This window comes from Nasonia vitripennis (genome assembly GCF_009193385.2).
Source record: "Nasonia vitripennis strain AsymCx chromosome 3 unlocalized genomic scaffold, Nvit_psr_1.1 chr3_random0007, whole genome shotgun sequence".
Taxonomy (NCBI): Eukaryota; Metazoa; Arthropoda; class Insecta; order Hymenoptera; family Pteromalidae; genus Nasonia; species Nasonia vitripennis.
In genome coordinates, this window is record NW_022279626.1 from 563,181 (window position 1) to 588,709 (window position 25,529).

General features: G+C 38.3%; 1 protein-coding gene across 14 annotated transcripts in view; it reads left to right on the forward strand.

The window, feature by feature from the left end:
- Positions 1-25,529, forward strand: part of LOC100679502 (RNA polymerase II elongation factor Ell) — a 203,485-nt gene that overhangs the window by 88,335 nt on the left and 89,621 nt on the right. For 6 of the 14 annotated variants that reach the window (XM_031926033.2, XM_032601822.1, XM_031926028.2 and 3 more), the window contains 6 exons: positions 1,426-1,542; positions 1,624-1,878; positions 1,947-2,017; positions 2,090-2,299; positions 2,929-3,775; positions 3,849-4,026. The exons of 5 other annotated variants lie outside the window; for them this stretch is intronic. In XM_031926033.2, coding sequence (XP_031781893.1) covers positions 1,426-1,542; positions 1,624-1,878; positions 1,947-2,017; positions 2,090-2,299; positions 2,929-3,775; positions 3,849-4,026 — 1,678 coding nt within the window. Of the gene's footprint in view, positions 1-1,425; positions 1,543-1,623; positions 1,879-1,946; positions 2,018-2,089; positions 2,300-2,928; positions 3,776-3,848; positions 4,027-5,203; positions 5,208-5,593; positions 5,626-25,529 lie in introns of those variants that run through there. 3 more of the 14 variants (XM_031926029.2, XM_032601821.1, XM_031926031.2) reach the window with 2 other exon arrangements.

The window sequence follows — 25,529 nt, forward strand, 5'->3', positions numbered from 1 at the left end:
ACCGGTCCAACAGTTGTCTGAATTGTTCAATCGGCGCGTTAGAAGAAGCATAGCAGCTGTAAATGTGTACGCCTGCGACCTTCATTATGAATCCATTATTACGTCTTGTCTCCTTCGCTTTGTGCCCATCTTTTCCACATTTAAGGGGTCAAGCCTGGGTTAAATCCTGCAAAAAACAAAAAGATATTTTTCTAACCAACAAATTTTTTATTTACATATGATGTAGTTTGAAAAATATAATTCTATCGAAAATATATAAAATATGCACCATTTTTATCGAAAAAAATACATTCTTATACCTTGTAAAATCGTTGACTGAAATTTATGACATTTCACTATGTTAATAAGTAAATTCTTTACTCTATCCGGGCTTAAAATGTACCTTAAACATGCCCCCTTAGATTGAACGAGAGACATTTTTAAAAAATATGAATTAAATATTGCTAGCAACAAATTTTGTTGCTAGCAATGTTTAATTGATATTTTTTTAGATAACAATAAACATTGCTAGAATAGCAATAAACAACCATCATTAAAAAATTAAATATTAGTTGTCGTTAGTTCCTATTTTAATGTATTTTACACTATCTTTCTTTAAAAAAGTGATAACTGGATGTTTCGAAGCCGTTAATAAAGCGATTTGATTGGTTGAATAAAACAAATATCTAGTCGGAATGTAGTAGCGATTTTGACTTCAATAAAATTGAGCGCGTGTTGAATGTAGCTAGTTAGTATTTACAATTTGAGTCTGATTCAGCAATAGAAGAATTTTCTGATTTAGAAAATAATACAAGTGCTGCAATAGAAATAGCAGGAATTCTGTAGAAAAACCCTCCAGATAGTATGCAGAAAATGTGCATGCCCGGCTGCAGCTTCTGTTACAGATTCAGCTGCAAACTTTTTTCATAAAGATTAGAAATACTTTTTCTCCCAAACAATAATCTTGTTGAATTATAGTTACATACTACAAACTTGTTCGGAAGTTGGTGAGACAGGTCTGAAATTGGTATTCTTAAAACGATGCTTTTGTACAGATCAAGAAACTGTACAGAAGGTTCAAATAAGATAAGAATTACAAAAGTGGTCGCTTTGTTCTATACAAATTTACGATGTATAAGCTGTAATTTCAGAGAACCGGAGAATGGAGAAAATAGCAGCACTTCAATATAATATAGGATCATTGTTTTTACTAAATAATTCATAAAGAGATTCCAGATCGTTAGCGTCATTTAAGGTGGTTTATGTTATATATCAATTATGAGAGTAAACTTCCAATCTATAGCAGGTTTACAAATTGGTAAAAAGATACACGGATACATGTGTACTAATTTGATGATGAATTTATTACCATTTTATAGTCTCTTTTTATACCTTAGTTTTCTACATCATTAAGCTTTTAAATAACTAAGGAATGCACTTTTTTAGAAACTTACAAAGTCTGGGAACACTGCCTTGTAAAATGAGAATTCAAGCAAATGATGACGTTTACGAAACTACTAGACATCGCATGCATGTTGCTGAAGAGAATAACAAAAACAAATGGTATGATCCTACTATATATTTTCATATAACTTATATACCATTGCGATTTTAATAATAAATTTGTATTTACAAAATGTCTAGTACAAGAGTTATTAAAGCAAATGAACCAATCGGTAGAAAAGTAAAGGTCAAAGGATCAGTACGAGCAGTACCACCCTCATCTAATACAACTTTAGGTATCATGCCAAAACATCGAGAACCATCTGTTCTGACTACAAGTAATCAGACTTTCAAATCGACACCCTCCCAAAAAACGGTATTAAACCATTTACCGGCTCATAGATCGCCAACCGAAACTCAAAAAAAGCTTACCGACGTCATGCGCAGGCCACTTAAGTAATTCGAAATATCTTGATCAATTATCAAAATATCATACAGCTTTAAAAGAAAGTTTCACTTTTCAGAGAGCGTCTTATTCATCTTCTTGCCTTAAGGCCCTTTAAAAGACCAGAACTTTATGATCGCATCACTAGAGGTAATGTTTGCTACTTTAATCTTTAAATTTTTTATATAAAATTAGTTTAATAATTTCTCGTTTATTTTTTAGAAGGTATACGAGAAAAAGAAAAAAATGTTATAGCTACCGTATTGAAGCAAATTGCTTTTATGCGGGATAATACATATCATCTACATAGGTGCGTGTGGAATGATGTTCAGGAAGATTGGCCTTTTTATACGGATCAAGAAAAAGCAATGCTTAAACGACGTAAGCCTCAAAACCTAACGCCACCTGGTTCAAGCGATGGTGGATCCAGCGGTAATTTTTTAATTTTTCTTAATTAATTTCTTTAAGTTCAAGTCGATAGTCAGATTTTTGTATAATTAAATATTTATTTATGTGTATATTCAAAAATTTATTTATTCGGTTTCGATACTTAATATAAATAGTTTGATAACCCTGGTAGAAAATTGACACTATTTCTCAGTAGAACTTTTGGTAACGCGTGTGCAAAACTAAGTTTATCTAGATATTCCAGAAATACTCTGGAAGGAATTTCTGATAATACATTATTTAAACAAATTTGTGCTCGAAATTTTGCCCATAAATAAAATTGATTTTCTAACAGGGAAAAAATAAATTTTTTTAGCAAATAAGAAAATTGTTACACTATCCAACATTATATTATCATACGTTATGACAAAAATATGAACACAACCATCATTAGGCAGCTACAGATACAATTATAATTTCAATCTGTACCTTGATCAAAATTAGTAATTAAACAATGGTCAAGTTTAAAAATATTTAGCACGACTCCAATAAACTGTAATGGATAAATTGCAATAATTTTAGTAAATTATTAGTATATTTTTGATTTATTTGCTTTAGTTTTTTCCGTACAATAAAGTATTCTATACATAGTTAAACGTTTTTCTACACTGTAGGTAGTGGACAATCGCCTAATTCGACCCATCCAGGTTCTCCTTCAACTATAGCAGCTCCTCCGTCTACTCTACTTGGCCCAAAGAGGCCAGGTTATTATCAAGGGAATGACGGTTTACCTACTAAACGACAGCGTATATCGCACTATCGTAAACCTGACTCAGTTTATGCATCAAATGTAGATAACACGAGATCTAATGTTTCTAGTAGTATAGGTAGCTGCTTAGACAAAAAACAACAGCGCCCGCAGAAATTCCAGCACCAACCGCAAATTCAATCACACTTACAACAGCCAAATAGCTATGTGTCTATAAAATCAGATTTGATATCGAGTAGTGATAGTGACGATGTTAACACAAAAATTGTAAATAAGATAATTAAACCATTAGATTTGCCACCTACAACTACACCTAGCCATATTGTTCATAATCAATCTAATCCATCTGATTATCAATATTTACAACCAAAACCACAACAAGAAAAACGCCTGTACCATGATCTACCGAAGGACAATAAGCAAAGTATTAAAAATATCGAAGATGAAAACTCCGATACTTCTCTAATAGAATTTGAAACAATAAATGTTGGAAATGTTAATGCTCCTATACATATATCCACAGAAACAATAACTCCTGATGCGCAAGTTGACAAAGAAAAAGAAATGGAGCAGTACAGTGAATCTGAGATGTGTTTACCTTTTGAAAGTTCATCTAATGACAAATCTTTAAATAACCTTGCAAATAGTACAGTTGAAGAAAATTTTTTATCTTTTTCTACATCTTCGTGTAATCAAATATCACGTGTTCCATCAGAGAGTTTTCAAAATACCGAAAATCCTGATTATCTTACGTAACTATCGCTATTTTTTACTTAACATATTGCATAAACTGACAAATTTATTAAAATTCAAATTTCTTTCAAGGTGCTATACAAAAATAAGTAGTGCTGAACAAAGAACACGTTACAAGGTAGACTTTTATGCAGGCTTTAAAGAATATAGAAAATTACTAGTTCAAGTAGTAAAAATAAAAGAGCAATTTATCCAATTAGAAGAAGAGCTTAAAAACAAACAGAACACAGGCAATATTGAAGGCATCGAGGTGAGACAAACTTAATTATTAATTTTTGCATGAAATGATAATATATACAGAATACTTTTCACTGAGTATAAGAAACAGGTATCTGACCCATAGGCTTTGATAATTAAGATATTTACTTATCTCGATACTTGCCGTGATAGCTGCCAGTGAAATATGCACAGTGTACGTCATTGAGAGAGAGAGAGGGGGAGGGGGGGGGGGAGCTTCAGAGGGAGATGCGCTATGTCGCTTGAGACAGGTAGGAGAGACTAGAGCTGGCGCACAGTACGCATAAATGGCGGAGACGAATCGGGATATTGGCGGGAAAAGTAAGTACTCATTTTTTAACTTGCTTAGATTCCGTCTAAGTAAACGTAATGGTCGAGCTCGGAATGCCTTTATGGGGATTATAACGTAATTTTCGAATTTTTTCAACGATTCTTGTACCTTGCTACAAATATTTTTATCAATTTTTCATCATTTAATCTTCGCAACCTTCTTCCCCCTTAAAATGGGGATGATTGTAGCATGGTTGTCAACTCGTACTAAAAGGTCTTAAAAACCTCCTGCTAATATTTTTTCAACGTTTTCCAAATTTTTTTAACTGAATTTTTTTATTCTTAAAATGGGTATTGCGACCAAGTGTGTTATTGTACCTGTAGCACCCTGCAACATTTTCTTATCATGCACCATCCTGAAGTGTGTTAGAATCATGTTGCAAGATTCTATTGCGCGAGAAAACAATTAAATTTCAAGTTAAGAAACAGTATATAAAAAGATCTCCATCCCTTACGGCGCATGTCAGCTGCCACCTACACACGAATCCGATACCCTGTTGGGATAAAACCGAAGTAGTGCGGCTCCCCGACTTCGTAACACTGAGTTTATCCTCCTTAGTAGAGAGTTCTCGAAGGTATTTCACAACGCTACCACATTCTGAAGTGATACCACATCTGAATGTCTCACTCGTTTGGGCATTGGCTAACCATAGATTACGCCGAAGCGCCTCCATGGCTAGAGCCCTCGCAGTCGACTAGAGCCCGATTGACTACAGGGTCTGGGGTTACTAGTTTCGCCCTTCATCATGACGGGTCATACCTCGAACACTTAACTAGTAATAGCTTAAGGCATTGCTACCCCTTCCTCTATCCTGTCGTGAGAGGCCCTCCTTCCGGGCCTACCGAAATCTCAGGGTTAGGCCAGTTGCCCTGTGGAAAACAACCTCCTTGGGGGGGACGTAACCCCCAATGGTTTTCTCTTTTCGAAAGATTGCCCGAGTAAGCAGGGCGGTACAAAGGTTGCCTTGTGCGCAACTAAAGGACTGTCCCTTGCGACCATACGGAAAGTACTGCAGACTTAAGTCTTCGCGCTCTACCAGAATGAGCATCATAAGGTACCCGAGCTCGCCATGCAACCCCACTACACCAGTCCCAATCTCAAGGCCAATCTCAATCAAACAGCGGGGTAGAAAGAGAATGATAAGTATCAACCTAATTAAAATAACCAAGGCGCATCGAGCCCGCATGTTAGCACCTCTTTGAAGGCTTGTTCCTAGGATCAGGATATAGAAAGAAGCTCTGAAAAGAAGTTGAACATCGGTATTAAGTTAACAACATTACCTCAAACGTCATAGAGTCAGTGAAAAAGAATCTGAAAGAAAAAGTAGAGTAAAGTTAAAGCAAGTGGAGAATACATTAAGAGCATCAAAACCGTCGTTAACAGGGACTAGAATCCCCAACACTGTTAAGGGGACACAACACCTTTAAATCCTAAAAAAAAGAATTATGAGCAAAAATGACAAAATTAAAGTAAATCATTTGAAATTAATTTGAGTGATATTTAGTATAAATACCTTTAACTTTACCGTGATAAAACCTTAACTATCCCTGCGGGCCCATTCTGGCACTCAGTGCTATGTTTTGTGAATTTTTTCACTGTCCGTAGGATTCCAAGTAAACGAATGGTTCTTTTGGACTCAAATTCAAGGAGGATACTATGTACACCTGTAGTTTTAGTATTATTGCAGAAACTTTGATTTGAATACTTAGAAATGGTTTGGCGATAAAAATACTGAATTTTTTCTTTTTTTTCGCTTATTATGCCACTCACTGTGTACGAAACATTTTCTAAGAATTCAAATTTCTGCATTTATACTAAAACTACAGGTGTACGGACAGTGAAAAAATTCACAAAACATAGCACTGAATGCCAGAATGGGCCCGCAGGGATAGTTAAGGTTTTAGCACGGTAAAGTTAAAGGTTTTTATACTAAATATCACCAAAAATAATTTTAAATTATTTACTTTAATTTTGTCATTTTTACTCATAATTCTTTTTTTTCAGGATTTAAAGGTGTTGTGTCCCCGTAAGCAAGTTGACAACTTCACGCTCCTAAAGGAATTTATCACCGAAACGATCGAGTGCGCAGAGAGCAAAAGCAACATGTGTGGGCCAATTAAAACGGGCCTTACGAAAGCGTTAGAAAAGCCATGGGAAATAGAGGAAAAAGATATATTTTATACGGCCGACCCCAAGGGTCTTGTTCGACCTCGTCTTGTAATTCCTTAAGGTACCGTCGTTTGTTTTCGCTGATTTTCTTCTTAAGACTCCTTTTAGCGTCCTTCATTTCTTGTCCACGAGCATCTACTATTTCCTCGCCTATACCAGTTTTATAGTATTTCTTCCTCGCCCGTTCTTCTTGTCTTCTAGTCCAGTGGCACACGCTACGTGCACTCGCAATCTCCTTGTCCCATCAGTATACTGATGATCGTATACTGTATGCCACTCTTCGAGGCATAGCAGCGTCATATGCTTAGGTGATGTTTACCGTCAAATGCTCCGCCTTGCTGTTTGCTGTTCGAGACAGCTGGATTTCTTCTAGTGCTAACAGGAACGTGTTTTGATATTAATACCTCCATTATTATGGCCTGGTGATCACTATGTGTGTAGTGCTCACTTACTGTCCATGAAGCAACTAAGCCAATAAGGCTGCTGCTAACAAACATCAGGTCTACAATAGATCCTGCATTGAAGTCGCCTGCAATCAGTACCGGTTTCCTCCCTACTGCGTCTTGTATGAGCCGATCTAGCAGTTGTTCAAAGGTCAAGTGTGAATCAAGTGTCAATCAAAGGTGAAGTGTAGCAGCTGTAAACAGTGACACCTGCTATCTTAGCCCGCATAAATCATTCTTTACGGGGCTCTATTTTTCTACAGAAAGCAACGTTTCCACATGTCCAGATCGCTGCTTTACCCGTATTGTCCATTTCCCACGATGGTTCGTCTAGATCCTTATATTGTTCGCACACAATAGCTACGTCCACCTCTTTCTCGTGGACATACTGGTTGAGTAGGTCCTGTGCTTGCTGCCTCGCAATGGTTTAGATTTAACTGCACTATCTTCATTTTCGTTGGTCCTTTGGTTTTTTTAATGCGGCTTTAATTCTCTACCCCTTTTCCGGCAGAGAATGCAACTCAGCTCGTTCTTGCAACTTTTCGCTGCATGTCCTTCCGTTCCGCACTTAAAACAGCATTTATTTCTGTCGTACGTCTCTGTACAATTTTTTGCGATGTGGCCAAAACCCAGGCATTTATAGCATCTAGGTGGTCGCATCTCTTGACTAAGCTCCCTGATTCTGCTATTAACAAAACCTACTTTGAGCTTTCCTTTTGCGATCGCCTTTTGGGTAATCTGGGCAGGTAGCTGTGCGACGGCGGTCTGCGTATCTCCGTAGGTTTTCCGTAGGGTCTTTACGGACGTCTTCTCTACTACTTCCTTCTCTTTTGAAAACTCTCTATTCAGGGCTTCTAGAATATTCTGTTTAAGGGTAAATATGTTAAGGTCTTTTATTTCAAAGACCACTTCATGCTGAAGCCTCTTGATTGTGGCTTTTTCTACCAGCACCGCTTTAACCGCTTCTTGAAGTGTCTGCGTTTTCACGTCTTTGGTGTGTCGTAGCTCCAAAAGAAGATCTCCTGCCACCGTTTTGCGTATCTTATTTACGCTGTTACGAAGCACTGTCAGATTGGGGTCTGCTTTTATTTTCCTTAAAATATGAGCGTAGGAATTTTCCTTTCTGGTGATAACCTCCTGCCAGGGTGGGTCTGTCTTTTCTTCCGAAGACATCTGTGATTGGCTTTTTGATGTGACTACCTGTGATGTGAGTTACTATGTGTTGATAAATAAAAAATGTTACTAAATAAAAAAATTGAAATTCAGACCCAACAAAAGAAAAAAAGTAAAAGTACTGAATTAACGTCGAACTTCTACTGCTAATGGCATTTAAAATATATATATATTATTTTTATTTTTTCGGAATTTGTTTTAAAATTAATTTTGATTCTTCTTATTTTTGATTATATGTTACAATTATAAATAAACCTAGTCCGCCACTCTTTCTTATAATAACCATTGCAGCTTTGTTGTATGACCTGTGGCCTCTAATATATGTTGATGATCGATCTTTTTGTTTTTACGTAGCATAATGTGGAAAAAATCTGTTCTTTATTTTATTAATGTGTTTTGGTTTCATAGCAAGTCTTTAATTTACTTTTGTTGTAATAATTCTATCGTAGGAGTTAATGAAATTAGTAAATGTGTACCTAAAAGTGAATAATATTTTCTATCTTTTCACCGCGGATAATTTAGATTACCGTTTATCGTTCTTTTGTTATGCACCAAAAGTGAAATTTTCTAAACCGTTATAACTCGATCACTACACTGTATCAGTTCTACAAAAATAAATGATACTTATTGCGTAAATATCAAGTTATTTCACTAATTATTTCCTGACAAAAAACTCAATTATTAAAAAATAAAGTTTTTGTTTTCTACCTACGGAAGCTTTGCATTTTACAGACCAAGTTAATTAAAGAAAGAAGGCATAAATCATATCAAAAATTTGGATCTAGACAGATTTTCTTGTTATCTTAGTTCTTATTTTTCTATGAATTTATCGATCTCTGCAAGTTAATTATACTTCTTAAATCTTTACTTGTAGCTGCTTGTTAGCTGTATTCGATTTTTTTATTGTCAATATTTTTTCGAAAACTTGAGGTTAAATCTTGCACCAAAGTACATAAAATACGATTTTTACTCCGATATTTTTAAAGTGATATTGTTTTGTAAATTTGGTTTTATTAATGATACATTTAAACAATTGAGGGCTCGCGTAATCAATATGACGGCACAAAGATTGAAAATACATATAGATGTATAAATGCATATAAATTTTAATACATAACATAAACTCATTTATTTTTTCCAAAATCATAATACAGATTAATGAGTGAGACAATGCTTCAAAATAAAAATAGATTCATGATGACTAAATTGATGTACTTAAATGCCCGCTCATTAAGTTAGATCTTGATCCTTCGAGCCGCCATGCATATGAAGAAACTTCCGCTTTAAAAACTACTTAAGGGGCCACACCACCTTTGAAATTAAAATCAAAAATTTTCATTAAAAATTTATAAACACTTATATAAATGAATCAAATTTTTGAAAATTTAAATGAAGGTCTAAAACCATCAAAATAAAGGTAATTATGTCTAAGAATAGTAATAAAAATTTGATTCATTTATATAAGTATTTATAAATTTTCAATGAAAATTTTTTATTTTAATTTCAATTAATTTTCAATTAATCATAATAAGACCTAGAGACCTATCAGCAAATAATTGATATATAACAAATTCTTATCCTATTTTCTACTGTATATAAGTATTTATATGTATGTAGCAAAACCATGTCTGTTCCATATTAAAACGTTGCGCTTACAAACTCCTACACCCGCAATGATTTTTTGTGGATAGAGTTTATAATACAAATTGCTTGCATTCGTCAAAAAAAAGGAATTAGTCATTGTTTGCTGGAAGTCAAGGGGCTGTCGGAGCCAACTTTACTGATTGTGACCTCACCTCGCGCCGTAGTTCGTATTATTTGCTTTCAATATACTTCAAATCAATCAAAATCAAATTGATAATTGTTCCTTATTGTGCAAGTGACCTCGGTACACAGAGTTTTTAGTGATTTAATTATTAAAAAACTTTATATCATAAAATATTGTACGAAAAAGTGTCGGTCATCTTACTGATTCTCACTTTCATCGTCGCCTCCACCTTGCGCCGTAGTTCGTATTGTTTGTCTAAATTACATACATTGGTGTATATATTAAGGCGCTTGTAAGTATATAGTTTCATAATACCCACCACGGAGCACCGCGTTTATGTGCGATAAATGAGTGTATGTAGTTATTATTCATGAATCATAACTATGAGTAGTTATTATTCAATATTCATGAGTAGTTATTATTCAATAAAATCTTTTTGAGGTTAGGAAAACCAGAACATGTCGATCAATCAGCGTGGTTCCGACATCCTCTATACAAATTTGTTTGCTCGTTTAAAAAAAAATGGGTACTTGACCGTCGCAGCAATCGAGCACCAAGATCCTAACCTAATCATCCATCGCCAACCTTTTGGTTAATTCACAAAATATTTTAATTTTTCTAAAAAGTCATAAAATTACATAAAGAAATTCGTAATTTTAATACAACACAAAATCACATCAATATTTTCACCAGGGGTGATAGTACTTATGAATAATTATTTGAGCATGTTTTGGTTTTTCATGAAACGTGATCAGTCATTAACACAACTTGGCGACACTATAATCTAAGGACAGCGCTTATTAGCGCACTACAATTAAGCTCCCGTTATTTAAATGCAAGTACGAATAAACTAATATAGATGTATAATGTCACGTGTGGATACACGTCATGGGTGCCTCATTACTATATAATGACGAGTAGAAAAGTGCAATGTGAGTGGTGACTGTGGCGCGACGACAGAGCTTCTGTCTCGCAAGCCAGAGGACCTTAGTTCAAACCCGGGGTCCGTCACTTTTTCGTTGCACTTTCACTCGTAACAATACATATACTATGTTACCCTTGGTAGTATTTTTCGCGATGGAAACAGGAAAAAACTGGTTAGTTTTGCTCATATACATACAGAGCGCTTGCATGTACATAACCTTTTGAGGTTATCATACAGGATAATAACACTTACTCAATATAAGGTAAAAATGGTTTATGAATGAAGCTCGTAATTTTATTGATTATTTTTTAATTTAATGATACTTAACATTATTTTACATCCTTCAAGGTTATGATGGTATCTTAAGTTAGTGAGTAAGTAAATGGAAGCCATATAGTCTTATTAGCCAATGTTCAAATCCATTAATCTTATGCCATCTACATTGTATTAAAGCTAGATATCTGAATTTTTGTACAGATATTTGTAAAATTATTTAGAAATAAGTTACCGTAACAGTTTTTACTTAACTGTCTCCGTTGGGATTTTCAGCTTGATGCCTATCATAAATTTTGGATTTGCCGTGTCAATTTTCATGTTAGAGTTGTTTCAGAGGATCTATTAACTCCAGCTAGTTATATTTCTGGTTTAGTGTATTTTTATAGGTAGAAAGTTACAATAACTTTGCCTCTTTTCCCAATGCAGAAGTAAGAATTTTCACTTTCAAAAGTCAGAAGAAATTCTCATTCCGATTTCTGGTTTTCAAATTTTCTGGCTGCTATTATTCAGAAACTAATGTACGTAAAGTACGTAATGTATCGAACGAGGAAACTGAAACATATTAACCATCCAAAATAACTTTTGAAATTTTGCATACTAGTGCCAGTCGAACACGAAACGGCAAAGGAAGTAACGCGAGCACTTACAGAAAAACTAATTTGCTATTTCAACTCACCCGTAACCCTCATATCCGATCAGGGAGCACACTTTTTGAACCGGGTAATGGAAGAATTCGCTCGATTATTTAGAGTGAATAAGTACTCGACAACTGCGTACTATCCACAGTCGAAAGGAGGAATAGAGCGGATGCATCATACGCTCAAAGAGTATATTAAAATGTACATCAAAGTGAAAGATAACTGTGACGAAGTCGTAGCATTAGCACAGTGCGCATATAATGCTACGTAACACGACGGACTAGGCTACTCGCCATACGAATTAGACTTTGGCCGACGTGCACGCACACCGTCAAGCCTCCCACCACGAGAGCACTTACAAACATACGACGACTATCTTGCTGACACGACAGAAGCCTAAGCTTAACTTAGAACGATGGCAGCAATGAATATATTACAATCAAAACATCGCTTAAAATACTATTACGACAGGAAACTAAATGTGCAACACTTTAGAGAAGGAGAAATGGTTTATGTTCTTAAGGAAAAATGGTTTATGTTCTTAAGGAAAAATGGTTTATGTTCTTAAGGAAAAATGGTTTATCTTCTTAAGGAAAAATGGTTTATGTTCTTAAGGAACTCAAAGTCGGCCAGTTTAAACCCGAATATAAGGGCCCGTGCGAAATTATAGCTATTAACTACTCTACACACAACGCGAAAATTCAGAAAGCGGATAAAACACGGATAGTAAATATGAATAAACTCAAACGATGTATACCGGAAATCGAACATGAAGAAGGTACAGATATAAGCATGAATAAAAAATTGAACAAAAAAGGATAATAATAAAGTTAAAGGGAAATAATTGAATAAAATAATAGTATAATTGTATAGGGGTAGTAGGCTAAGGGAATATAGAAGAATTACAATACTAATACAGGGAAAAACATATTAGCCATGGTACTAGCGTAAAAGCATATATACGTAAGTTAAAATCACAAACATTTTAGAGTAAACAATAACTAAAGTTATAAACATTTAAATTAATAATAATGACATTTAAATTAAGAATATACTAATCAACAAATCAATAAAATTTAACGTGAGAAAATCAAAAGGGGTACATTGATAGGATCAAAACTAGGTATTTCAAATGAATGACCACTGGAATTCCCAGTAAAACCACATATATAAATCGTAAATAGAGCACGACGGTCAATATCCCGACGGGTTGTAGGCGATAGAGGCCGTGGACGATAAGCACAGGAGTCACTATGCCTAAACCAGGCATCGGCCGCCGGCACTTAGGGGCAACCTAAGTGATGATGGCAAGGGAAGCGCATCCTGGATCCGATCCCTTGAAGCAGACGGTTCCTCCAGACCGGAGCAGACCCCCGACATACAGGAAAAACTCTCGGCGCCCTCGACTCCAACTCGTGCTCAAATCTCACCATTGTTAGAAATAGACCTTCCCCCCCCCCCAGTTGCGCAATATACTATTTTACGTGTGATATTTTTCGAGCAATCTTTAAATGATTTTATTGTATGATTATAATTTTTTATTTCAGCTTATTTTTATCTAATAATAAATATAAAAAATTAAATGTCATATTCATTGTAGCACGTAACATAAATCTTTAGTTTTGTACGTTATATTAAAAACTTAACATAAATAAAAATTATATATCTTAAATTGATTAACTATTAAATTGATGTGTTGAAATATAATCTGCATGGATACCACTCTGTACTTCGGAAGTACAGTAACCACTTGATAGACTTCTAATAAAGCTTTAGAAATTTTCGGTAAAAAGGGATACATTAGAACATTTCTTAATCTACAATCTCTTACTTAATTTGCGTAAAAATTTTTATTTATCTTTTTCTGTAATTTTGCTGTAACCTAACCTGCAAACTCCCACGGCTTTTCTCCTCGCTCCACGGCGTCTCTTTTTCCTCAAAGTGATCCACGTGGAGCCACCTGTTGGATAGACGGAACACCACCAGCAACGTCTCCATCATCGCAGGTCGGTCAAATCTCACCTCTCTCGATTAGCACTCCATCTGGCTTCGAGAGTATCAAGTCTCTAGCTCTGTCGATAACTTACCACCCGCTACTATCCTGCATCATTCTCTACGTTATCGACTGCCAGTAAGTTGTAGACAGAGACACAATATCATCGAAAATGAGCGAAATTGGTGAAGAAAAATAAGGAAAAAATCGAAAATAAGGAAAATGAAGACCTGTAAGTTATGTGACCAGCATTTCCACACCATATGTGTCGCCCTCAGGTCTATAGTGGTGAGGGATGCTGTCACACTCGCCTGTGCTGCTTGTGCGGAAGAGTACGTCACCGGCATGCCCAAGACCACGCAGACGAGGGCAAAATCAGCGGCAGCGGCAGCAGCAACGGCAATTATATCTGCCAAGGGCACGCCTGCAACGGATGTGCCCAAAAAGAATAAATCTCCAGGACTCAATCGCTTGCGAGAACACAGGCGACGTCTATCGAGACGTCCTTTAAGGACATCTTCGCAGCGCTGGATGACATCCGTAAGATCCAGAATGAGGCCCTTTAGACGCAAAACATCGTATCTGAAAGGGTCTCTCGAATTGAGAAAAGGCTTGGCTCTCTCGAAAGCCGCCTCAAAGCCCTTGACGACTTACCTGCGATCAAGACTCGAATAAACAATGTCGAGTCCTCCATCTCTGAGCTGCAGGCACAATATCAAGAGCTGTCGTCAAGGAGCCCCGCAGAGCAGCAGAACATAAGCATTACTCCTGCCTCCTGCGAGATCAACAACCTCCACAACGAGCTGGCTGAAGTTAAGAGGAGGCAGGAGCGTTCAGCGAATAATGTGGTGGTGATCTCTGGCCTGGCCTATACCCAGGAGACATCACTGCAACTCCTGGCTTTCACCGTGGTTGATTGCGTCAGACTTGATCGCGTTGAACACCAACGCGAAAGGTGACAGCAGATTCCCATCTCTAGCTGTCACTCTCTCTCTTCCAATGGGCTGGCCCGCTCCATCATCGGGGCCAAAGCTAGGAAACGCAAGCTTCACACTAGTGAACTCGATGCTGCCCTACTGGAGAAAGCGAGAACTCTTTGCCCAGACCGTCAGGGACTTGTTAACATCAACGAGCTGCTTCCTTCAGACATCCACAAGCTGTGCATCAAGGCCAGGCTAGAGGCAAAGAAGAGAAGGAGATGCCGCTCCTTCGTGATGGACGGGAGGATCTGCATCCGTTCTGGCGAGGACAGTGAACGAGTCACCATCCTCTCTACTGATGTTAAACTTAAGGCTTTTTCAGTCCGTACGCCGCCAATAGCCAACACGGACATCACACACTAAGACACACTCCTATCATCCCACCAAAACCACCATCTAAATCATCTAACTCATCTACATCTGCCTTTAAAGCTTCTCTGTCTGAGGATCTGAGAGACTGTCATTTCAATGCGAATTCCCTTACGGGTCACATTAAGATGGTCAGGCTCTTCTTGTCCACTCGTTCCTTCTTTCACGTAATAGCTGTAATTGTGACTTGGCTAAGCGACAAAGTAGCATCCATCCCTTCACTGGATGATTACATTTTGTACAGACGGGACAGAAACAGGAAAGGTGGAGGTGTGGCCCTCTACATTCATCATTCATTGACAGCCAGCGTTATATCGTCATCTGACGGCGAATGGTCGGGCAAGTCGGGTAAGCCATAGTATTTTTTCTGTGAGAGCTCAGCTAAGGGAGTATCGCCCATCTTCGTGGGGGTTGTGTTTCTCTCTCCTCACTCATCTCTAGGGATCTAACTTCAATGAGCAACTAACAACGCATATGCACAACTACTCCACGAAGGTCATCATGGGTGACTTTAATGCCAATCAACTTTCCTCATCTGAAGACGCCAACTTCATCAGGGCCTTCATCGATGAAAACTCTGTTATCTCTGTGCCATATGGTGCAACCCATCACAGACAAGACTCTGACACCTGGCTTGACCTATGCTTAATTGATAAGCAGGATTGCCTGCTCTCACACTGGAAGACAGACACTCCTTTCATCAACGAACATGACCTTATCACGGCCACACTCGACGTACAGATTCCACACCACGTTCCTGCTACATACTCTTACAGAAACTACAAAGGAAACTGTGCTGATAGGTTAAGGGACTTCCTTAGCGCATGTGACTGGTCATCCTTCACCACGTCATCACTTGACGAATGCATTGCCATTTTTAACGCTAACCTAACAAACGCCATAAATCATCTCGCCCCATTAAAGACTGTGACACCAGGACGTAAACGTCATTCACCCGTCATTCACTGCGGCTCTTCGTGACCTTTTGACTGAAAGGAACAGATTACCTTAGGATCTATACTTCTATAGAATCGCAAGGGACGATGCTCGTAAACAGGTTGAGAAGGCTAGGCTGAATTAGTACTATTCACGCTTGTCTACCTTGACCGACGTTGCAGAGATCTGGAGAGAGCTTAAAAATCTTAGCATTACTACCTCTAAATCTCCTTTACCTGCTCGGTTCTCTTCAGATGCTCTCAACAAATACTTCAGTTCCATCTCTAATGACCCTCAAGCTCCATCTGTTGGGAAGTATCTGCGTACCCTGGAGAGTCTGGACCTCCCTGAACACTTCATCTTCAGTGATATCTTCACTTTAACACCCAGGCCAGGGGAAGCGATGGCATCCCACAGGTTGTAATCTCCAAAACACTACTAATACTCGCTTCTCTACTATGTCAAATATTCAACCTGTATCTGAGCGAGGCACGCTTTCCCTCTGCCAGGAAGTCGTCGCTCGTAAGAACACTAAACAAAGTTAACTCTCTGACAGCTTGAACTGACTACCGTTCGATCTCTCTACTCTGTTTTCTGTCCAAGGCGCTGGAGTGGCTGGTGCACAAGCAAATCTCTGAGTACCTTGAAACAAGACTTTACCTTGACAATTTTCAAACTGGCTTTCGCACTGGGCACAGCACGCAGTCTGGCTTAATTAAGCTGACTGATGATGTCAGGTTTGGGATAAACAGGAAGAAGGTCACTCTGCTACTTCTATTTGATTTTAGCAAGGCGTTTGATACTGTGTGTCACATCAGGCTACTCGGAAAGCTATCCTGTTTCGGCTTTTCTAAGCAGGTTGTAAAGACCTACATGGTAGGACGGGCTGCGCGAGTTTTACAAATAATTATTTATTCGCGAGAACTAGCCTTGGGCTCGTGAGCCTGTTCTGTTACTAAAGTTACACGCGGACTGTGGAATTGGGGATGACCCGCGCTGCTAGTCTGCGCGGACACGTATTTGCGTGCGGACGGTATTCTATCCTAGACTGCATTTGGCAGACGTGTGTGTCCGCTGTACTTACGGTCGTTGCAGGCAAGTCACTTGTGACACTTCCGTGTCCTGCGGACTCCGCGTTATGTCCGCTTAACTCGCCTCGTGTGTGGATGCTGATGGCTCGTCCACAAGTAATGTACTCTTACCTGCACGTCGTGACTGCGAAGCCGATTTGAATTTATTGTTCTAATTGAGGTTTAGTTATTATTATCAATTTGGTACACAAGGGTTTTATTTATATTGATTGTTATGTTTTTATTGTCCCAGAGCACTTCACAGACGTTCAGTTTACAGAGTTGACGGAGTTTCGCTATATTTAGCTTAGGGTGTTGTCGTTATACAGTAGTATTTAGTAAGTTTAGTCTTATTTATTTATTAATTGTAATATACCTATGATTTATCTTAACAACTTGCTATTATTATAACCCTGCGCACTTTAGATTGTTCTAATCACCCTTTGTGGCAGATGCTGACTGTACGATCTACACGTGTTCACGTGGCAATTTAAAATAAGGATGGTCAACTGCTCTTGCTAACGCTGGAGATTCTACTCGACGGTCCTTAACTTGTACTTCTCTCTGTGGCACTGATCTGTATTCAAAGGGCTCTCCGGTGTATGCTATGCCAAGGGACGGATTTAGCACACTCCCAAGGTGTTGGACGGATTTAGCACTAGCAAATACCGCCGCTTCACCTTAGAATCAGTTGTAGCCGCCAGTTAGTAAGTCACTACGCAAACAGGCGCTGCGTGGGTCGGCTCCGGGGTTTTTAAAGCCTCGGTACTGATTCACGCAGTTATGAAATTGAGATGAGAAAGATCGCGGTAGTCTAATCAGCATTCGCCACAAAGGATCGACGCGTACGCTCTGCAGTCGTCTTTTACGCGCACGAGGAGTGCTGACACAGAGGTCAGAACACTCGCTCTGATTTTCGGCACTCGGTTGTGCAATGTCGCAATTGGATGCACCTGCTATCCGTATGCACTCTCTACGTGCTCACACGGTTGCCGGTTTGCAGGATATACAAATATATAATTTAAGAGTATAAACGTGGGACATTACAAGCTTATCCGCTGGCTTGCATCTTACCTCTCAGGAAGAGAATAGGCCGTCATTGGTGACAACAACGAACTCTCCACCTTTTTACCATTAAACACCGGTATCCCACAGGGGTCAGTTTAAGGTCCCTTGTTGTTCGCGTTATACACCAATCATATTGGCTTTTGCCTAGATTCAGATATGTCCCATCTAATCTACGTGGATGACCTGCAGATTTACAGCCAATGCCACCTCGAGGAGCTCGATTCCTGTTCTGTCAGGATGATTGCTAACGCCGAAAGGATAACGGGCTGGGCTGCATTAAATAGATTTAAACTGAATGCCCTTGAGACTAAAGCAATCGTCCTAGGTTCCCCCTACTATATAAATGCACTACCGTTTATTGCTAACACCTTTATAAATATAGGGGGAGCCCGGGTCGATTATGAATCATCTGTGCGCAATCTGGGGTTGGTGCTAGACTCCAAACTTACGTGGAAAACCCACGTTACACAAATGTGTAAAGGTGCTCACTCTCTAATGTACCGGCTCTATTTCTTTCGGAAGAGCACTAACCTCTGATTGCGCCAACAACTAGTGCAAGCACTCCTATTTCCCATCTTCGACTATTGTGCACTGGCTTACTGCGACCTGACACAAGAACTTGACTTAAAACTGCAGAGGCTTGTCAACACGGGGATCCGTTATATCTACGGTGTAAGGTAGGACGAGCACATGTCCCCTTACAGGCGTAAGTTGCAATGGCTTACCACCGACGGGCGTAGGAAATACTTCATGGTCTGTTTTCTAAGAAACATCTTCAACACCTCAGTGGCTACCTACTTATTAGCCTATTTTGATTTCCACGTCGCGCTCAGGCCTGTGAGGTGACCCCCCTGGATATCCCGTCCTTCAAGACGGAGACGCTGAAGAATTCATTTTTCATCAGTGCTCCCTACCTCTGGACCAGTCTTCTATCTCACCTTCGCAACACACTATCCATATCACACTTTAAACAAGCAGCTTAATCACGCTTAGCAGCATGGAAAACACGCAATCATGACGCAAACATATACACTCATTCATCTCATTTCACTTCATTCCATTTCACACTAGCACACACACAACAATTTTCTTTCTTTTCTGTTTTTCTTAAATCAATATGTACAACATAATGTACAGTAATAAAAAGCATAAAAATCTAAATCTAAATCTTTCTCTCTCTCGTACCCGCGCTAGTCCCAAAGCCGTAGCCTGTGACGACACGCGGTACGCGCTCTTAACTCTCTCTCCATCTCTATCTCTGTCCCTCTCTCTCCCTCTCTCTCCCTCTCTCTCTCTCTCTCTCTCACACACACACAGACACTCGCGTGTGCTGGCTAAACGCCTCCGCAGAATTCGTCTAGGTGTGCGCCTGCACCGAAACTCTGACATTCGTCTCTTGCGCAGGGGAGCATGCTCTTAATCTCTCGCACGTCGACGTACCCCGTCGACTGCTGGAAGAAAACTGGCGGATTCCGCGCTTGTTTTCGCGCTCATAATCTCCTCGAGCCGGTCGGGCCCGCGCTTTTGGCTGGTGTCCGATTGGCTCACAGTCCGTGCGAATATCGAGTTATGTATCGACACTCGCTTATTGGCTCGCGACATGCGGAGGACCAATTAGTACGATGGTCGCTCTCGCGCTAACTTTGACGATTAACTAGCCTGTTTCTCAAACTAGAGGACAGGCCAGCGCCGACTCGTTTGTTTCTTCCTGGCACTCGGGGCTTTGCCGCATGATATCGACGCGGCTGCGACGTTTGCAAGGTCGCAAGTATCATCTACGCTAAATTTTTCTGCAAGACTGAAGGAGACACAACACCTTTAAATCCTGAAAAAATTAATTACGAGTAAAAATCTACAGAATATTAATTTGCTTGAATTTCTGTCCAAAACGTCATTTCCAGTTCAATTTATTTAAATTTCTCCAATTTTAATTGAAATTTTTTTAACTGTCACATGAGTCCTAACATCTAAGAATATTCCTACCGTTTTATTTGTTTTCTTTAGTTCACCAATATTGCAATAATTTAATGTAAAGATGGAATATTGCACTTTCCGGATTTTTCAGAAAATTTTTCTGGGCTTCTTGGAATTTTAACCCTGATAATATACTTATAATTATAAACAAGGTTTCTTGGTGGTTAAACTTGGTGTAATTTTAAAGGTAGCACTATATATCATTTACCATAACTATAATGGGTTAACCTCAGGATCATCCTGACACCTGGACATCATCTACAGAAACAGAACTTTTTTTTTTTTGTTCATTTGTTGTATACTTAGGGCGTTGTATCATAGCCAATTAACATGAATGTAATGAGGAACAACGTCCCTTGCCACGCCGGTAATCGAGGCAGGATAGAGAGTGACGAAATAGGGTGGCGTTGGCTCAAGTGGTAGCACGCGCGCCTAGAGATTTCGGGAGCGCCGGATCGAGTCTCCTTTTGTGATTTTCTTCTCTCACGTCAAAATCTCATCCCGTTACATGACATAGACCATGTCTCGCCGTTCGGGAGCTGATTTTGATACCTGGACATTGCCTGCTGTAGTTACAATTTTTGTTGGTACATTTGTTGTATACTTATAGTGCATTGTATCATAGACCCTGTTTCACTATTCGCTGTAATAATGAGTGTCAAATGGTTATGTATCAGTAAAAAATGTGTGACCTAAATTAGGGGCCAATTTCACCCAGTTTTCATCGTGTAAAATACACGAAGAGAATTTGTTATTGTTTAACAACCTAAAAGAAACTGGACGAATACAAATTTTAACAGTAATTTTCGTTTGAGGTATAAAATATACCATTTCAATTAAGACTAAATATATTTAACCCATTAAAGCCCATGCTAAGACTGGTTGAGCTAGCGACAAACAAACTGGGCTATCCTTTGCATAAGTGAAAAATAAAATATACGTATTTTTTCTTATGTCATTTGCAATTGTTTATAACAAATTATTTAAACAAATTACAAAAAATTCATAATTTTCAACCGTTAGCCCGCCACTCAAACGTGATCTCTAACACGGAAGGATTTGCGAAATGAAATAAACTTATCCAATTACAGTATAAGATCTCAAAATTTATCAGTAAAAAATACTGATATGATTCCACATACCATGCAAGAGAATGAAAACACTTATTTGTCAATAGTTCATTTCTACATAAAGATAACAAATTGAACTCTGACAAAAAAGTGTTATATAGGTTTTCATCTCGATTTTACCTCCAGAATCGATTCCCGCATTCAGATTTTGAAAATTATGAATTTTTTTGTAATTTGTTTAAATAATTTGTTATAAACAATTGCAAATGACATAAGAAAAAATACGTATACTTTATTTTTCACTTATGCAAAGGATAGCACAGTTTGTTTGTCGCTATCTAAACCAGTCTTAGCATGGGCTTTAATGGGTTAATAATGCAAAAGAATAAATAATATTTTTAAAAAAGGAAACATCTCTCTATATTAATAAAAAATCTTCGCCGCCGCCGCCGTTTCGGAAATTAGCTCCCCCTCAATTTGGGTTATTGGGTTAAAATTATGCCTTTTTTCACGTTATTTTTAACCCAACTTTCGTTATTAGGTTAATAATGAACGATTTTTACGTAATTTTACTGTTTCTGGCTCCCCTCATTTGGCCTCCCTCTCATTTTGGCTTGCCTTCATTATAACTTCCCCTAATTTATCAGTAATTTTTAAAGATTAGTCGCCTACGATAAATGGCTCAAAATATTCACAATTCCCATAAACATGATTTACAATTCTGGCTCTTATTTTCATGATTTTTTTCCGAATTAAACAAAAAATATGAAAAGCAACGAAATAAGCCATTGCCATCTCTAAATATTTTTTTTCTATTTCACATTCTGACATTTTATTGGATATTCTGTCCATCTACTATGTCAAAATTTTATATATTGAAATACTTAACTTTCAATGTTGAGTATGGTTCTCTTTATCTCTCTTTTCCTATTTTTCTCTCTCCTTCTCTCTTTCAAATGATTGCAGCCTGGATTTAGTATCCCGCACAATAATTTATACATAAAAACTCGCGATTTAATTTTGAATTCAGTTTTATAGAAATAACCAAACTATTTGTGCATATAGCATTAAAAAATCGCGAGTAAAACTTCGAATTTAACTCAAACGTAACCAAATTTTCGACGCGACGTGAATACAAAGCTGCCAAGAATTTGTTGTTATATGTTGTTGATAAGGTTGCTATGCATTATGTTATAAGTAATCACTGCCAGTTTAAACATAATAGATTTTCGAATATCAAATACAATTAAAATTAGAACTGCAGTAGAAATATTTTCAACTTATAAATTACTACCTATTTTAAAATTGGGGGTTGGCGAGCGAAGCGAGTCCAATTAAAAAATTAATCATTTTGGAATGAACAATCAATCGTAATGAGAAGATTTAGAAATTATAAAATCTATCTATTATTATATTAAAGTGCTTAATGTCCCCGTGTGCCGTGAAGCCTTTCATATCTTTTCCCAATAACTTAACATCTAGGATATAATTTTGGGCCTTAAAATTTTTTGGCATCAAAATTTTTGGGCCTAAATATTTTAGAGCCTTAACAGGTTTAAATCTTAAAATTTATAACCTTAAAATTTTTAACCCTCAATAATTTCAGGTTATTTAAATATTCCTGTGTGCCGTGAAGCCATTCATATCTTTTCTCAATAACTGACCTATTTATATCTATTAGTATAATTCTTATCTCATTTGAATTTTTTGAAGTCCTATAAACTGTGTAACAACATAGACTTAAGGGTAACAATTTCAGACCTGTCTCAACGATCGACGAAGCGAACAGCGCCCCTTCACTGAAACCCATAAAGTCGACAGTCACAACAAGTTTGTAGCACAAAAAGTTCAAATGAAGAACTATATAGAAGACCAAAGCTAATATGACAATGCAAAGCAAAATAAAAATTGAAGATTTTCCAATTTCAAAGGCCAGAGCAGACTGAGCAATCAAAACAATTTCCCCGGCTATCTAATTATCGTACAAAATTATTCTAATTTTTCCGAACTGGCCACTTCTAAAGTTTAGGGCAGACTGAGAAATCCAAACCACTTTCCCGGCTATTTATAAAATATTGGTACGAATGCGCAGATTGCATTTGTGAATATCAGAAATATGTATAAATGTATATATATTTAACTTACACTGCCTTCCAAAGTTTAGTCGGCTTTGACACTATGATTTTCTGCGTCAAATACTATATTAGAAAAGTATTACACATAAACTTATAGGAATATTATCGTACAAAATGTTTATAATTTACTATTCATACTATATCGAAAGATTCGAGCAGACTGATCAATGGAACAACTTTCACTTTATATATATATATATATATATATATATAATATTTGTACGCATGCACGGACTGTTATTGTAATATATAAATATTATTGTACAAATGTTACATGTGAGAGTCGATGGTTTTGTTCTTCGTGTTAAGTTTACGATTCTTGCGAAAATATCGGGGTGATGAAATGAGTACAATAGATTATCGGTAAATGCGTTCATTTATTAATCGTAATTTACAATGTATGGTTTAGTTTTTTTAGATATATATTAGCAACATGTGAAGCCTCTCATATCTTTTTCGTGCAAATAATATAATAGTGCGTATTAATCTAATCACGCGCCGCGACCCTATTAAAAATTTTACTCAAGATCGTATGTAAGAACTTACGTAAAATCATATATCAGATCTTGTCAATGATCTTGTGTAAGATCGTACATAAGATCTTATCAGCGATTTTCGACCAAGAAGGAAGATAAGATCTTACGTAAGATCTTATATAAGATCTTATGTTCTTGATAAAAAAAATTATTTACATCAAATATTCATGCAAGATCTTACGCAAGATAGTATACAAGATTTTGCATAGGACATTACGTAATATCTTTTCCAATTTCTTACATAAGATCTTATGCAAGATCTTACCGCCATGATCAAAAGAAATCTTTTTATTAATAATTAATTCAAGATCTTATGTAAGTTCTTATCTAATATCTGATATAACACTTAAAGGGATACCGTTTTATTGATCAGTAACTCAAGATATACATAGGATCTTATAAAAGAAATTGCATACGATCTTGAATAATTTATAAATTAAAAGATTTGTATTGATCATGGCGTTAAGGTCTTGCATAAGATCTTTGGGAGTGAGGTGGTGCAGGAGAGTGAAGGAGAATGTGAGGTGAAGAAATCGAATAAAGCGGAACTTGATGTTTCGGAGTGGTCGTTTTATTTGTCGTTGATTTGCGTGACAATATCTGGAGGTGATGCGACTCGTGTCGTGGCTCCAGTTGAACTGTTTCTGGTCGGCTCCAGCGTCGACCGTCGAAGGTCTCGATCGTTCCGCCTCCTGTACCGATCGCCGATCGAATTGGCAGGGACGGAGCACGCGCAGTCCGGATAGCGCGTCGGTGGCGAGGGCAGCTGGCCCAAACGGCCGGCCATTTACTGTTTTATTACACCAGGGATTACCCGCGCCGGCTTGGTAGCGTTCCGCGAACGAACCGGATCGACGAACTGCTGGTTCGTCCGACGTCCTCTCGTTCTGGATGGCCGTAGGCTGGATTGGCTAGTTCGCTGATGAATTACTCTGCGGTGGCTGTGGTTGCATCTTCGGGACTTGTAGTTCATCGTCTGCCTGGTCCTCCGACAGGATGTACGCTGGCTTCAAACGATCCACGGTAACTGTGACGTCCTTGCCGCGGATGTTTACGACGAACGTCTTGTCGCTTCGGCTGGTGACTGCGTACGGACGGTCGTACGGCATTTCAAGCGAGTTCTTCACGCCGTCGTGCCGGATGAAAACGCATTTCGATGTTGCTAGCTGCTTGAAAATGAAGGTCTTCTTTGTGCCGTGGCGTGTGACGTCTGCGGGCCGTAGCTGCTGGAGGTGGCGGCGTAACTCGTTGGTGAAGGCCGCTTGGTCCTCGTTCTGACGGTCGTTGGTGGTCAGAAACTCGCCAGAGAGTCGCAACGGCTCTCCGTAAACGAGTTCTGCTGCGGTTGCCTGCAGATCCTCTCTCCATGCTGCCCGGATGCCAAGTAGGACGGTGGGCAGAATGCGCGTCCATTGGTCATCCTGGTGGCAGCGGATTGCTACTTTGAGCTGCCGGTGGAGACGTTCCACCATGCCATTGGCCTGCGGATGGTACGCGGTCGTGCGGAGGTGAGTCGTACCTGTCAGTCGACTGAGCGACTTGAACAGGTGCGACTCGAACTGCCGGCCCTGGTCGGTGGTGATTCGCAGCGGTGTGCCGAATCGGCAGATCCATCCTGCATAGAATGTGCGTGCGACGGTCTCTGCTTCCTGGTCTGGCATC